We start from the raw sequence: 14,580 nt of genomic DNA on the forward strand, positions 1-14,580 counted from the left end.
AACAAATTAGCTAGTACAGTTATACTAAAAAAAGTTATGCTGCTAAAGCATGAAGATTTATGTTTAAAGACTAAGAAAAATGAACAGGAAAAAAAAGGGCAAGCTTACTGCTGGTATTACTTAATCACTGCCTTTATTATAAAATGACAGAATGAAATTATGGCCACTACAACAAAAATTTATAGCCAAGCACTACAGCCATAAAAAGCACAAATTACTAAAAACTTGAAATAAAGACTAAATATAAAATGTAATAGTTCATTCTAGCTTATTTAAAAAGTATTGGAGGAGATATCCCTTCCAAAGCACATATCCAATTAGAACTATATTATATTAAGTTATTGAGTAGCCTTATAAATAGTTCAGAATGAGTATTTTTCAGCTAATGCCTGTGAAGATACTGGAAGAGTGTTAACTAGCAAACCAATTTACAGATGGAAAAGCTTCTTATACTTAGAAAGGCTTTGCCTTAAGGTCTACCTAAACACCCAAAGAGAAAAAACCAAAAATCATTTCCTTCAAGAGCAAAAGTCCAAATTTGGCATTGCTATTAATTTACCATGGAAAACTTAATTCAACCAAAATATATCTTGAAAGTCAAAGCTTCCTCCTCTCATCACTATTAGGCTAATTACTTCATCCTTGTTTTAAACCTACGACACAGTCAAGATCATTTTTCAATTCCTAAAGTACAGCCCTAAGCAAATGTCATTGTATAAAGAATCTAGATTCTTTCATTTAACAAATTCTTATAGAGAATGTACTATATACAAAATTATGTATCAGAGATAATCACAACAAGAATTACTTTTGCCACTACCCCACAGACTAGGTGCAATTACTAAATCTCTCTCTACACAGTGTTCAAGTAAAAGCAAATAAGCATTTATTAAAGTTCTCAGATTAGGAATGGTTTGAGTTCCAAAACTTTGTAAGCTACCTGTTTGGAACTCCAAATGTATTTTCCAATAGAAATAATGTAATAAATGGTAATTAAATTTCCAACATACACCACAAAGGCATATAATATAGAGGAACCACAGTTTTTGTATGAATTCTTAGAACCCCGAATGGTTTGTCCTATAAATTACTATTGAAATTAAAAATAGGGTTTGATATTTTCTAAATGAGAGCATTTCTTTTACTGTTAAAATGACCTTAATCTTTAAAATTCTCTAAAACAGCCTAATTCTTTAAATTTACTTGTTATAACTTTCAACAGATAATATAAAGAAAAATAATGAAATCAATATCAAAATAAATTGACTATCTGAAATAAAATATATCATAATGGCCATCTTTCCAGAAGTAGCACATCTGGTTTCCATCATGGGGTAATGATTGTTACTTTATTAATAGGTGAAACTTGTTGAAGACTGATAGAACCAAGGAACCAAAACACTTAAAGAAATTTAAGATTCCTCACAAGCCTAAAATCCAAACTGTATTGGTCAAGTTCTAATTACAGAATCTTCAAAATAATAAAGGTAAACCATTTAAATCAGTATAAATATGAAATTCCTTGGTGAATTTTTAGGGCAAATAGTAAATAAAATTTCAGGTAAACCAAATTACATTAAATAGGAATAAAAATAATTACTTTTACAATATCACCAAAATGTCTTATTTCAAAAATGAGGAAAAAATTAAGCAAAGTTTTTTAAAAAAATTTAATAGAATTAAAATGGCATCTTAAAAGAAAAAGCCAATAGTAACTAGACTTTTGAAATTTCAACTCAGGAACTATTTGGAGTATTTAATTTGTATATATTATTAACTTCAGCCTCTACTAATAACCTTTTGTTCTGATGACTTTTCCATACATAATAAAACCACTGTTTAACCCTATTTTACAGCTAAAAGAAAACTGAAGCGCAAAGACATTAAGATATGTATTGCTAGAACTCAAATTATTTCCTTTGAGTCCAATCCCAAACTTCCCACTACAGTATTGCTCATAACAAAGTTTAACATGGCTACTGTGGGGCTTCAATATTTGTCATAAATTAGGTGGTTCTGGATAGTTGGTTAATACTTCATGGGACTGGTAACAGAATTAAGCTAAATAAATGACACCTGCTAAGAAGGAACGCTGTTTCCAATTGAGTGACATACTATAAAAGTGAGGAGCGTAGATTTCACCACAACGGGTGGATATTAATTTTTAGGAGCAACAAATAGACGTTTAAGTTTTTCAATTCTGGCTTGGCCAGTTTCGAGTCTGAAAAAGGCCAGAAAAGGTGAGTATAAAGTACACCTCGCTGAATTAACTGAATCGGTTCACTCCACGAACTTCATTCCTAAACTGGGAGGACAGCAGAGTGGAGAAAATAAAAGCGCCTCAGCCCTCCCCAACAGAAATAAAAAGCGCTTGTGGAAACAACCCACCGACTCGCAAGTCTGGAAAGGTAAGGGCCGAATGAAAATTAGACAAGACTGGAGGCTGGGGTTGAAGGGTTGGGTCTAACCGGACCTGGCATGCTCACGGTGCCTTCTTCTGACGTCGCCTGAAGCTTACCTCCTTGACAGGTGGGAATTTCTTCTTACACTCTAGTGACAAGGCCCTCAAGTCGCTCTGCATATTCTCCAGCAGCTTCTTCACTGCCTCGGGGCTGTTGGTGCCAGACATGATCCTCCAAGGTCCGAGCCAATTTCTGAGAGGCACAAACAAGCTCCGGCACTGTCAGCTGCTCGGGACGGCAGGCAGTTCCCTCTCCGCGCTTCTGGCCCTTACGTAGCCCGCTTCTTGGGCTCCTCAGGGGTTCTGCCCGGCCTGGGCTGCGAACTCGGAGCGTGTCCGAGCGCCCCCCGCAGCCTCCTCGCAAACCCTCCGGCTCCCCTCGGAGGCAATCCCGCAGTCGCCCCGCCTCGCCAGGCTCCTCCGGTTCTGGCCGAGGAGCCCACAAGGCGGGCAGGTCCCTCCCGCTACCGCGGGGCCCGGCCACAACGGGTGTCACCAGCCAACCTGGCAAGAAGCGTCAGCTTCGGCTCCCCAGGGCCCCCAGCCTCGCCGACGCCATTAGCCAAGTCGCCCACAATTCCGAGCGCGGCCGGGACACGTCAGCCGCACTTCCGGGCACCGTGGCCACCGCCCCCGCCGCGGCCAACCCCGACGCGAGCATCCGACGGGGCGTGGCCGGAGACGTAGCCGCGCTCGGGGCAGGCCCGGTTCCGGGCGGGGAGCGTTTCCCCCGCCTCAGCCGCGGCGTCCTAGTAGGCTAGGGGCAGAGTTTGCGCTGTCAAGATTCGCCCCTTTTTTAGTGACAAGTGCTTGAACAGAGCCCTTGGCTCTGTTAAATTGTATTTCAGTGTAAACAATTTGCTTCCTTTGAGATTCATCTTAATTTGTCTTGACCCTTTTTATTTCTGCCTCCTCGAATCTCCGCACTTGTGGCCCCAAGTCAAAGCCTACCTCTTAATTTTTTTTTTAAAGCTCAACTGGTGCACATACTGCGTCATAGTCCCTTATTTTACTAATCTGTAAAATGGAACTGCCCTCTGCCCCAAACCCTCCCGCTGGATTCCCATCTCAAAGTAAAAGCCAAATTTCCTCCCATCACCTACCAGGCGGTGCTATCTGTCCCGCCCTCTTTACCGCCTGACTCTCTCTGCTAAAAGGAAAGTTTCAGAAGAGTTGGGCTACTTCTCCCCCCTACCCCTATTTTGTCCCCTGCTGTATCTCCAGCGCCTAGAACAGTGCCTGGCATGTAGCAGCTAATCAATAAATATTTGTTGAATGAATGAATACCCTACTAAAAATCAGAGGGTTTTGAGGCTCAAATAAGGAACAGATGTAAAAGTTTTCATTAGGGCCAAAGTGCCAAATAGATGTGAAATGAAAGCCAAACAGAAAAATCTTCATCTGTGCTTCTCTGAAGACCCAGGTTAGTCTGCTTTTGCCCAAGACATTTTGCAACTGCTGAGCAGGAAGCAGAGAAAGGTAGAGAGGAAAATAGGGTAGAGGTAGGCGATGAAGAAACCAACACTTTTAGACAGCTAAACTGATGACACCTTGACAGGATGGAAGGTATTAAACCATGAGATTGTCAGTGGGCGGCGCTGTTTAGCTGTAAAATGAGACGATGTTGTTTAACAGGTACTTTGTAAGCTATATAATTTCATTTTTTCCCTTCTGGTAATATGCAAAGCAAGGATGGATAAAGGTGGCAGATGAAGTAATAGTGAGCTCCTAGAACAGTAATTTGGATCATTTGTGCCTATTACACAACTTTTGGGAAACTTTACAGCTCCTATGGCATAAGCTTTATGTGTGAAAACCTGTGAATTTGGCAAAAAAACTCAGATGGGATATATGACAGATATTATTCTTGAGGTCCCAGGGAGCTTTAAAAAATGATCCTTTACTAATTGGCCCAGTAATCTAGGATCAAGTTCTCACTCAGTGTCTTTCATTGTGTAGCCAACTTTTCTTTTGAATTTTTTATTATTGGTAACTTAAGCATGATTGACTCAAAATCATCTTTAGTCTTTTACATCTCAATTATATGGAGTTGAGGAAATGCAATTGGAATTCATTAATTTGAAATAATATTTATAATGATTTGAAAAACCAATTTTTTTTCTAAGTCTCTCTCTGTTGCCCCAGCTAGAGTATAGTGATGTCATTGTAGCCCACTGCAACCTCAAACTCGTGGGTTCAAGAGATGCTCCTGCCTGAGCCTCCCAAGTAGCTGGAACTACAGGCATGAGCCCCCACACCCAGCTAATGTTTTTCTTTTCTTTTCTTTTCTTTTTTCAGTAGAGATGGAGTCTCACTCTTGCTCAGGCTGGTCTTGAACTCCTGAACTCAAGGGATCCTCCTGCCTTGGCCTCCTAGAGTACTACGATTACAGGCGTGAGTCACTATGCCCCACCCTGAAAAGTCAAATTTTTTATTAACGTATAACAATTACCCATAAAATCCAAGCAAGTTATCAGAGGTAAAAATAATTTTTTACTCTACAAGTTAAAAAATCAGCTAAACTTTGGAGTTAGCATTCCAAAAAACAGAATAATTTCTCTTTTAGTAGCAAAGACAAATATTCAAATATATATTTTTGTGTTCAGTGTCTCAAGAAACACTTTCAAAATTGTAGCACACCTATAAATGTTGGTATGGGTATAAAACTGTCCTCTGTGCCTACAAATTCTGTCTTCACTGAAAATTGCATTAATAAATGCCTGATCAATTTAACCTTTTACTACCATAAATAAGGCTTTCACAGCATTGTCACGTAGTAGTTAAGCCTCAGGCTTTGAGGTCAAAAAAGCCCTAAATTTGAATCTCAGCTCTGTTGGTTACTACCTGGGTGACTCTAGCAAGTTATTTAACTTCTGTAATCTTCACTAATCGTTCCTGCTTAAACTCTCCACATAATTAAAAGAAGAAAATAAAAGTGCCTTCCTCATGGGGTGGTTGTGAGGTTAAATGAGATATTGCAGGTAAAACTTAAGGCCTGGCACACGTTAAGTTTTGAGTAAATGTTTTAAATAGATGGTTTTAAAAAAAGGGAACTCTTTTTGTGGTCATCACTCAAGATGTCTTATTAACTTCCAAATACACGTAATTATCAGCAAGTTTTGTTCCTGGTGTTTAACCTTCTAAATGGAAATTAAAAAATCCATATCTTTTTCTGAGCCCTTGTTATAAACCCTTTAGAAAATTTATCTGTTTAACAATGAGCATGTATCTATGGATAGCAAGAAAATTTGTCTAATGTCATTATGAAATACCTGTCTCCATTTAATGATGAAATACAAATATTACTCAATCTACCTTTCTAGTTGTTCAATCTCTTGGTTATTGTCATCATTTATGTATTCTCCTCTTAGACTTTTCTTCACCTACTCCTTAGATTTTAGTGTTTCCTGGAATTCTGTTCTCAGCTTTCCTTTCTTCTCAATTTATTCTCTCTGAGTGATCTTATTCATACCAATGGTTTCGATTACTACAAATCTACTGATATCACCCTGTATGACATCCACATTGACAAATATCAATAGAAGGTCCAGATTAACAGAATTACCACAACACAGACACCACTTGGGTTTACTTATCGAAGGGTATGCAAAGGAATTAATTGCAATATCAGCTATGAGATGAAAGTACAAACTTCTAAACTTTTCAAATACTCAGACCTTCTGGAAACATAACTTTCTCTTCTGGTCCTAGGCTTATATCCATAAAGCTGGACTGGTCCTATACGTAGCCTTCTCTAGAGATCATTTCACCTAGGCAGGGTAGTTCATCAATCATAGAGTTATACGATACACAATATGATAGCTAGGGTACAGTGTAGAGGATATTTTTATATGCATATTTAGACATGAACATATGTATATATGTAGACACGAACAAATTATTCTCAACTTCCCTAGGCTAATGAAACCTAGTCTAAGAGTATTCCTGAATTTAGCACTATGGGAATAAAACAAGAAACTGTTGCCTAGATATTCCTGAAAGTCATAATATCAAGCCCTATACACAAATTTATAACTCCAGAGCTCTTGTTTGAGATCCAGACATGAATATTCAACTGCCTATTGGATGTCTTTACCGTCAGTCTCATTGGCACCTTGTATTCCTCCCCAGAAAGGAGCTGGTCTTCTTCAAACATTGCCTTTCTCAGTGAGAGTTACCACTGTCCATCTGGTTGCCCAAATCAGGAAACTAAGAGCCAGACTTAACTCTTCCTGTTCTCTCATCCTCTACATCTTGGATGAATCAGATTCTGATTCATCTTCCTTCATAACTTTCTAATTCATTCACTTTTCTCTATTCTCACTAACTTAGTTCAAGCATCAACATGTCTCACCTGGTTTAAAATAAGTTATCAAAACATAATCCCTGCCTCTTGCCCATTTCCAATTTATTTCCTATGCCGTTCCCAGATTCCTCTTTGTAAAATTCAAATCTGAAGCCCTTTTATGATTTTTCTATGGTTTTCAGAATAAAGTCCAACTCCTATATATGGTATACTAGATTAGTTAGGTTCTTTCAGATACCTGAAGCCATAGGGGTTCAAAGGAATAATTCATGTGAAAATAACAGAGAAAGAAATTCCAACCACAAAGCCAGGACCTAAGGAAATATAGGAAGAGGTAGGCTTCACAGAGTCAGAATGTTGTTTGGGAACTGGAAAGTCTTTTGGCATCCATAACTTCCTGATTAATCAGTATCAGAAGTATTTTGATTCTCTCTCTCTCCTCCTATTAATTATTACCAAGACACATCCACTCTATACTTCTGTTTCTACCAACCAATCAATCTTCTCACACCCAATTCCCTGTCATCTGGAACCTGAGAAAGCTGAGTTCATGTAGTATAGAATATTGGCATCTGTGCTGAGGAAAATGCATCAGAGACCTGTTTATTGAATGAATTAATAATTTTATTTGTAAATGTGTTCATAAATGCTTTCTTTCCTACTTTTTATCAGTAATCATACTTTAAATAGTTACAATTTAAAGTTTTTATATTGCAGATCAAAACTGTGTTAAACTCATAATTAATTTATTTTAAATTTATTTTTAGTTAGCTATTAATTTATTTTAAATTTATTTTTAATTAGTCTAACCCTATTGTTTTTCCTATCATCATTAATTGTCTATCTCTGAATTACTTTTCCTGAAATTAATTTATTTATTTATTTTTTTTTTGTTTTCTTTTTTTTTTTTTTTTTATATATATATATTTTTTTATTTCAGCTCATCATGGGGGTACATAAGTTTAGGTTATATACATTTTCCATGTCCCACCCATCCCCCCGAGTCAGAGTCCCAAGCGCGTCCGTTCTCATTCTCCCGACAGTGCACCTGGCACTCATCATGTAGTCATACCTCCATCCCCTCCCCCCCCCACCTCCCCGGGTCTGCACCTTCAAGCATGACCATTCCCCAGAGGGTGTGCAACGCACTCATCATGTAGGCATACACCCATCCCCTCCCCCCACCCCCCATCCCAGTCTGATATCCAATTGGTATCCTTCCCCGATGTACATTTAGGTGATGATCAGGGAAACCAGTTTTCTGGTGAGTACATGTGATGCTTGTTTTTCCATTCTTTGGATACTTCACTTAGTATAATGGGTTCCAGCTCTCTCCAGGAGAACCAAAGAGATGTCGTATCATTGTTATTTCTTATAGCTGAGTAGTACTCCATGGTATACATATACCACAGTTTACTAATCCATTCGTGGATTGATGGGCACTTGGGTTGTTTCCACATCCTTGCGATTGTAAATTGTGCTGCTATAAACATTCGGGTACAGGTGTTTTTGTTAAAGAATGACTTTTGTTCTTCTGGGTATATGCCCAATAATGGGATTGCTGGATCAAATGGTAGGTCTACTTGAATCTGTTTAAGGTATCTCCATATTGCTTTCCATAGGGGTTGCACTAGTTTGCATTCCCACCAGCAGTGTATGAGTGTTCCTGTCTCTCCGCATCCACGCCAACATGTGTTGTTTTGGGATTTTTTGATAAAGGCCATTCTCACCGGAGTTAAGTGGTATCTCATTGTGGTTTTGATTTGCATTTCCCTGATGATTAGGGATGTTGAGCATTTTTTGATATGTTTTTTGGCCATTCTTATGTCTTCTTTTGAAAAATTTCTATTCATGTCCTTTGCCCATTTTTTGATAGGATTGTTTGATTTTTTCCTGCTGATTTTCCTGAGTTCTAAATAGATTCTTGTTATCAGTCTTTTATCTGATGTGTAGTATGCGAAAATTTTTTCCCATTCTGTAGGCTGTCTGTTTATTTTCATGACTATTTCTTTGGCTGTGCAGAAGCTTTTTAATTTAATCAGGTCCCAGTCGTTTATTTTTGTTGTTGCTGCGATTGCCTTAGGGGTTTTCTTCATAAATTCTTTGCCTAGACCAATGTCTGTAAGAGTCTTTCCTACATTTTCTTCTAGAATTCTAATTGTTTCCCATTTAAGGTTTAAATCTGTTATCCACCGTGATTTAATTTTTGTGAGAGGTGAAATCTGTGGGTCCTGTTTCAGTCTTCTACATGTGGCTATCCAGTTTTCCCAGCACCATTTATTGAATAGGGACTCTTGTCCCCAGAGTATGTTTTTGTCTATTTTGTCAAAGATTAGATAGTTATATGAGGATGATTTTATATTTGGGTTTTCTGTTCTGTTCCACTGGTCTGTGTCCCTGCCCTTGTGCCAATACCAAGCAGTTTTAAGAACCACAGCTTTGTAGTATAGTTTGAAGTCTGGCAAATCAATACCTCCCATTTTGTTTTTATTGCTTAAGATTGCTTTTGCTATACGGGGTCTTCTCTGATTCCATACAAAGTGTATAATTATTTTTTCTAAATCTGTGAAAAATGATGTTGGTATTTTAATAGGAATTGCATTGAATCTATAGATTACTTTGGGTAGTATAGACATTTTAACGATGTTAATTCTTCCAATCCATGAGCATGGTATGGATTTCCACTTATTTACGTGTTCTGCAATTTCCTTCCTTAGCGTTTCATAGTTCTCTTTATAGAGGTCCTTTACCTCTTTAGTTAAATATATTCCTAGATATTTTATTTTCTTTGTTGCTATTTTGAAAGGTATTGAGTCCTTAATTTGGTTCTCCGATTGAATGGTATTGGCATATATGAATGCCTCTGATTTGTGTGTATTGACTTTGTAACCTGAGACATTACTGAATTCGTTAATTAATTCCAGGAGTCTCTTGGTTGAGTCCTTGGGGTTTTCCAGATACAACATCATGTCATCAGCAAAGAGTGAGAGTTTGATCTCTTCTGTCCCTATTTGGACACCTTTGATTCTGCTCTCTTGTCTGATAGCTCTCGCAAGGACTTCCAATACTATGTTGAAAAGTAATGGGGACAGTGGGCAGCCTTGTCTGGTTCCAGTTCTGAGTGGGAATGCTTTCAGTTTTTCCCCATTCAGTATGATGTTGGCTGTGGGTTTGTCATATATGGCTTGTATTATTTTTAGGTAGGTCCCATTTATGCCTATGTTGTTAAGTGTTTTTATCATAAAAGGGTGTTGAATTTTGTCAAATGCTTTTTCTGCATCTATTGAGAGGATCATATGGTCTTTATTTTTGCTTCTATTTACGTGGTTAATTACATTTATAGATTTTCGTATGTTAAACCACCCCTGCATCTCTGGGATGAAGCCTACTTGGTCATGATGAATTATTTTTTTAATCAGCACTTGGATACGATTTTCTAGGATTTTATTGAGAATTTTTGCGTCTACGTTCATGAGAGAAATTGGTCTGTAGTTTTCTTTTTTTGTTGCATCCTTTCCTGGTTTTGGTATTAATGTAATATTGGCGTGGTAGAATGTGTTGGGGAGAATTCCATCCTTCTCAATATTGAAGAATAGTTTATGTAGGATGGGCACCAGTTCATCTTTGTATGTATGGTAAAATTCAGGTGTGAACCCATCTGGACCAAGGCTTTTCTTTTTGGGAAGGTTTTTTATTGCTGTTTCAATTTCAGTTGTTGATATTGGTCTATTCAGGAATTCTATTTCTTCCTGATTGAGCTTGGGAAGGCTGTGTGATTCTAAAAATTTGTCCATTTCCTCCTCATTCTCCAATTTGTGTGCATAAAGATTTTTGTAATATTCATAGATAATGTCACGTATCTCTGTGGCTTCGGTTGTGATTTCTCCTTTCATGTTCCTGATGGAAGTTATTAAAGATTTTTCTTTTCTGCTCTTGGTTAGTCTAGCCAGTGGTGTGTCTATTTTATTTATCTTTTCAAAGAACCAACTTTTTGTTTTATTAATTTCCCTTATAGTATTTTTGTTGTCTTTTTCATTTAATTCTGATTTGATCTTAATAATTTCTCGCCTTCTGCTGGGTTTGGGGTCAGTCTGTTCTTCTTTCTCCAGCTCTTTGAGTCTATTCATTAAGTTGTCTAGTTGTAAATTGTCTGTCTTTTTGAAATAGGCATTTATGGAAATGAATTTTCCTCTCAGGACTGCTTTAGCTGCATCCCATAGATTTTGATAAGTTGTGTCACCTTTGTCATTTAATTCAAAGAATGTTTTGATTTCTGACTTAATTTCTTCCTTTACAAAATTGTTATTCAGGAGAAGGTTGTTTAGCTTCCATGACTTTGCGTAGGAATGAGAGTTCCTGTTAAGGTTCATTATTATTTTTATTCCATTGTGATCTGAGAAGATGCAGGGTATGATTTCTATTTTTTTAATTTTTTTAAGACTTGCTTTATGACCTAGGATATGGTCAATCTTAGAGAATGTCCCGTGAGCTGATGAGAAGAATGTATATTCAGTGGTTTTCGGGTAGCATGTCCTGTAGATGTCAGTCAGGCCCATTTGTTCTAGCATTCTGTTTAAGTCTACTATGTCTTTACTTATTTTCTGCTTGGAGGATCTGTCCTGTGCTGTCAGTGGGGTATTAAAATCTCCAACTATTAAAGTGTTGTTGCCTATGATTTGGTTTAGATCGAGTAGGATTTGCTTTATGAATCTGGGTGCACCTAGATTGGGTGCATATATATTAAATATGGTTATGTCTTCTTGTTGAATTGTGCCTTTCACCAGTATGTAGTAACCGTCTTTGTCTTTTATTACTTTTGTTGGTTTGAAGACTAAGTTATTGGAAATTAAAACTGCCACACCAGCTTTCTTTTGGCTACCATTTGCTTGAAATATCAGGTTCCATCCTTTTATTTTCAGTCTAAATGCATCTTTGCCGGTTAAGTGAGTTTCCTGAAGGCAGCAGACACTTGGTTTGTGTTTTTTTATCCATTGGCCCAGTCTATGTCTCTTGAGTGGGGAATTCAGGCCATTGACATTTAGTGAGAGAACTGATAATTGGGATAGATTTCTGTTTATCTTATTGGGTAGAACTTCATTGCTATGTTTTCTCTCTTGAGCCATTGTGGTGGCTAGAATTTGATCTTTAGCTCTTGGGTGGTTTTACATTCGTGGGTCTTTGTTGTGATGATCCATGTGTAACTCTCTTTTGAGTACTTCTTGGAGGGGTGGCCTTGTCTTGGTGAATTCCCTCAGTCCTTGTTTATCCGAGAATGTCTTAATTTCTCCTTCATATAGAAAGCTTAGCTTAGCTGGGTACAAGATTCTAGGCTGGGCATTATTCTGTTTCAGAAGAGTGAGAATGGGGCCCCAACTTCTTCTTGCTTGTAAAGTTTCAGTTGAGAAATCTGGCGTAATTCTAATGGGCCTCCCTTTGTATGTTACTTGTTTCTTTCTCCTTACAGCTCGAAGAAGGGTCTCTTTAGTGGATATTTTGGTCAGTCTGACGACTACGTGGCGTGGTGTTTTCCTATTTGCTATGAATCTACCAGGGGTTCTTTGAGCTTCTTGAACCTGTATATCTAAAGTTTTAGCAAGGCCTGGGAAATTTTCTTCTATTATGTCTTCAAATAGTTTATCCAGCCCTTGCTTATTATCTTCTTCACCTTCAGGGATGCCTATAACTCTCACGTTAGGTTTCTTCACATAATCCCACATTTCTTGAAGACTCTGGTCTTTTTTCTTATTTCTTTGCTCTATCTCTGTGACTGTCTTATTTAATTGGAAAGAGTTATCTTCGATTTCTGAGATTCTGTCTTCTATTTGATCTACCCTGTTCTTGAGACTTTCCACTGTGTTTTGTAGCTCCCTGAATAAATCCCTCATTTCTAGGAGTTCAGTTTGGTTTTTTTTCAATACGTCTATTTCTTTAGTGAATTTTTCTTCCAAATCCTGGAATTTTTTTGCGGTTTCTTTGCGGTGGATATCAATTTTTTCTTGTATATCATTCAGCTTATTTATAACCCAAGACTGAAATTCTTCTGGTAACATATTGGTATTCTGAAACTGGCTTGTGCCAATTGGAGGAGAGTTGGTATTTCTCTTTGGGGGCGAGGTTTCCGTTTGGTTTTTTGTGCTCCCCATATTTTTCCGCTGAGCCCTTCCCATCTGGCTCTATCGTTAGATCTTTTCTCACAGCTTTAGTCTAGTTAACAGCACGTCTTGTACTCTGTTCTTAGGCTATGGAACAGTCTAGGAATGTTGCTTCCTTTATCTATAGGGGGAGACTGTTGTGTGCTGTTTAGAGTTTCTTTTTTCTATCTCAGTTGGGGGACTGCTTCTGATGGGTCCACCCCCAGAGGGTTGGCTTGACCTAAGACCAGTTTGGCAAGTTAAATCATTGTGTTGCGGACTTTCAGTTAGTAGGCAGGATTCACACGATTTGCAAGCAGAAAGCCTCTTCTCCCTCTCTTTTTTTTTTTTTTTTCCCTCCCCCTGGCTTTTTGGTTCTTCCTCTGGATGTGTGGTTTCTGTCTCCTTCAGCAGGAAAGACACTGGCTAGGCCGAGGAGGCAGTGCCCTCACTCCCTCAGTGCCCCAGCTGCTGCAGCTCCCACGGGCAAAGGTCTACACTGTCCCAGTGTTCCCAAGGTCCGGGCTCCACACTCTTGCGTCTGGGGAAGCACTCAGTGTTCACACCTGGGAAGGGGACCTGGAGAGGGTCTATGGATCAGGGGATGGAGCCTCCTGGGGAGCCGCCTGGCACCCTATGGCTCTGCAGCAATTAGACCTTGGCCCGCACAATTGTTCCTGCCCACCCGCAGATCACTGGCACTGGGGGGTAATTTTCAGGGTCCGATAGGAATCACAGCTGGGGGTCTGGAGCACTCAGGAGTTTACAGTAGCTCCTGGGCTGGAGGGACACCGGAAAGGAGAAAAGAAAAAGAAAGGAAAAAAGAAAAGAAAAAAAAAAAAGGAGAGAAACAATATGAATAACAAGAAGAAGAAAGAGAAAACAAGAAAGAAAAGAGAAAGAAAGAAAGAAAGAAAGAGAGAGATAAAAAGAAAAAAAAGAAAAAAAAAATCCCACTTTAATATTTCAGGCTCGGGGCCCCTCGCCTCGGTGCAGGTCCGCGTCTGTCCCTTTAAGAGATAGGGCTCCGGCACCGCAGAGGCCTGCCAGAGTTCAAGGTCCTTTCCGCTTAGCTGTGGGAACCGAGATGGCCACCGCGCGTCTGTCGGTCGCAGGCGCCAGGGGAAAGCGTTCAGAGCTCGGCAGGCGCCAGGGCCCACAGCGGCTCCCCAGCCAGAGAGCTGCCGTACGGGAAGAGAAAAGCAAAAATGTCCCCCTTTAATATTTCACGCTCGCGGCCCCTCGCCTCGGTGCAGGTCCGCGTCTGTCCCTTTAAGAGATAGGGCTCCGGCACCGCGGAGGCCTGCCAGAGTTCAAGGTCCTTTCCGCTTAGCTGTGGGAACCGAGATGGCCACTGCGCGTCCGTCGGTCGCAGGCGCCAGGGGAAAGCGTTCAGAGCTCGGCAGGCGCCAGGGCCCACAGCGGCTCCCCAGCCAGAGAGCTGCCGTACGGGAAGAGAAAAGCAAAAAAGTCCCTCTTTAATATTTCACGCTCGCGGCCCCTCGCCTCGGTGCAGGTCCGCGTCTGTCCCTTTAAGAGATAGGGCACTGGCACCGCAGAGGCCTGCCAGAGTCCAAGGTCCTTTCCGCTTAGCTGTGGGAACCGAGATGGCGACCACGCGAGAGCGTTCAGAGCTCGGCAGGCGCCAGGGCCCGCAGCGGCTCCCCAGCCGGAGAGCTGCC

At 39.7% G+C, this 14,580-nt stretch overlaps 1 protein-coding gene across 3 annotated transcripts in view; it reads right to left on the reverse strand.

Moving 5' to 3' along the window:
• MON2 (MON2 homolog, regulator of endosome-to-Golgi trafficking) overlaps positions 1–3,042 on the reverse strand; it is a 107,561-nt gene extending 104,519 nt beyond the window's left edge. For all 3 annotated transcript variants that reach the window (XM_045553457.1, XM_045553456.1, XM_045553455.1), the window contains exon 1: positions 2,519–3,042. In XM_045553457.1, the coding sequence (XP_045409413.1) occupies positions 2,519–2,629 (111 nt within the window). In that variant the 5' untranslated portion in view covers positions 2,630–3,042. The remainder of the gene's footprint in view (positions 1–2,518) is intronic.
• Positions 3,043–14,580: the final 11,538 nt, after the last annotated feature.

The sequence above is a fragment of the Lemur catta genome, chromosome 6 (assembly GCF_020740605.2).
Source record: "Lemur catta isolate mLemCat1 chromosome 6, mLemCat1.pri, whole genome shotgun sequence".
Taxonomy (NCBI): Eukaryota; Metazoa; Chordata; class Mammalia; order Primates; family Lemuridae; genus Lemur; species Lemur catta.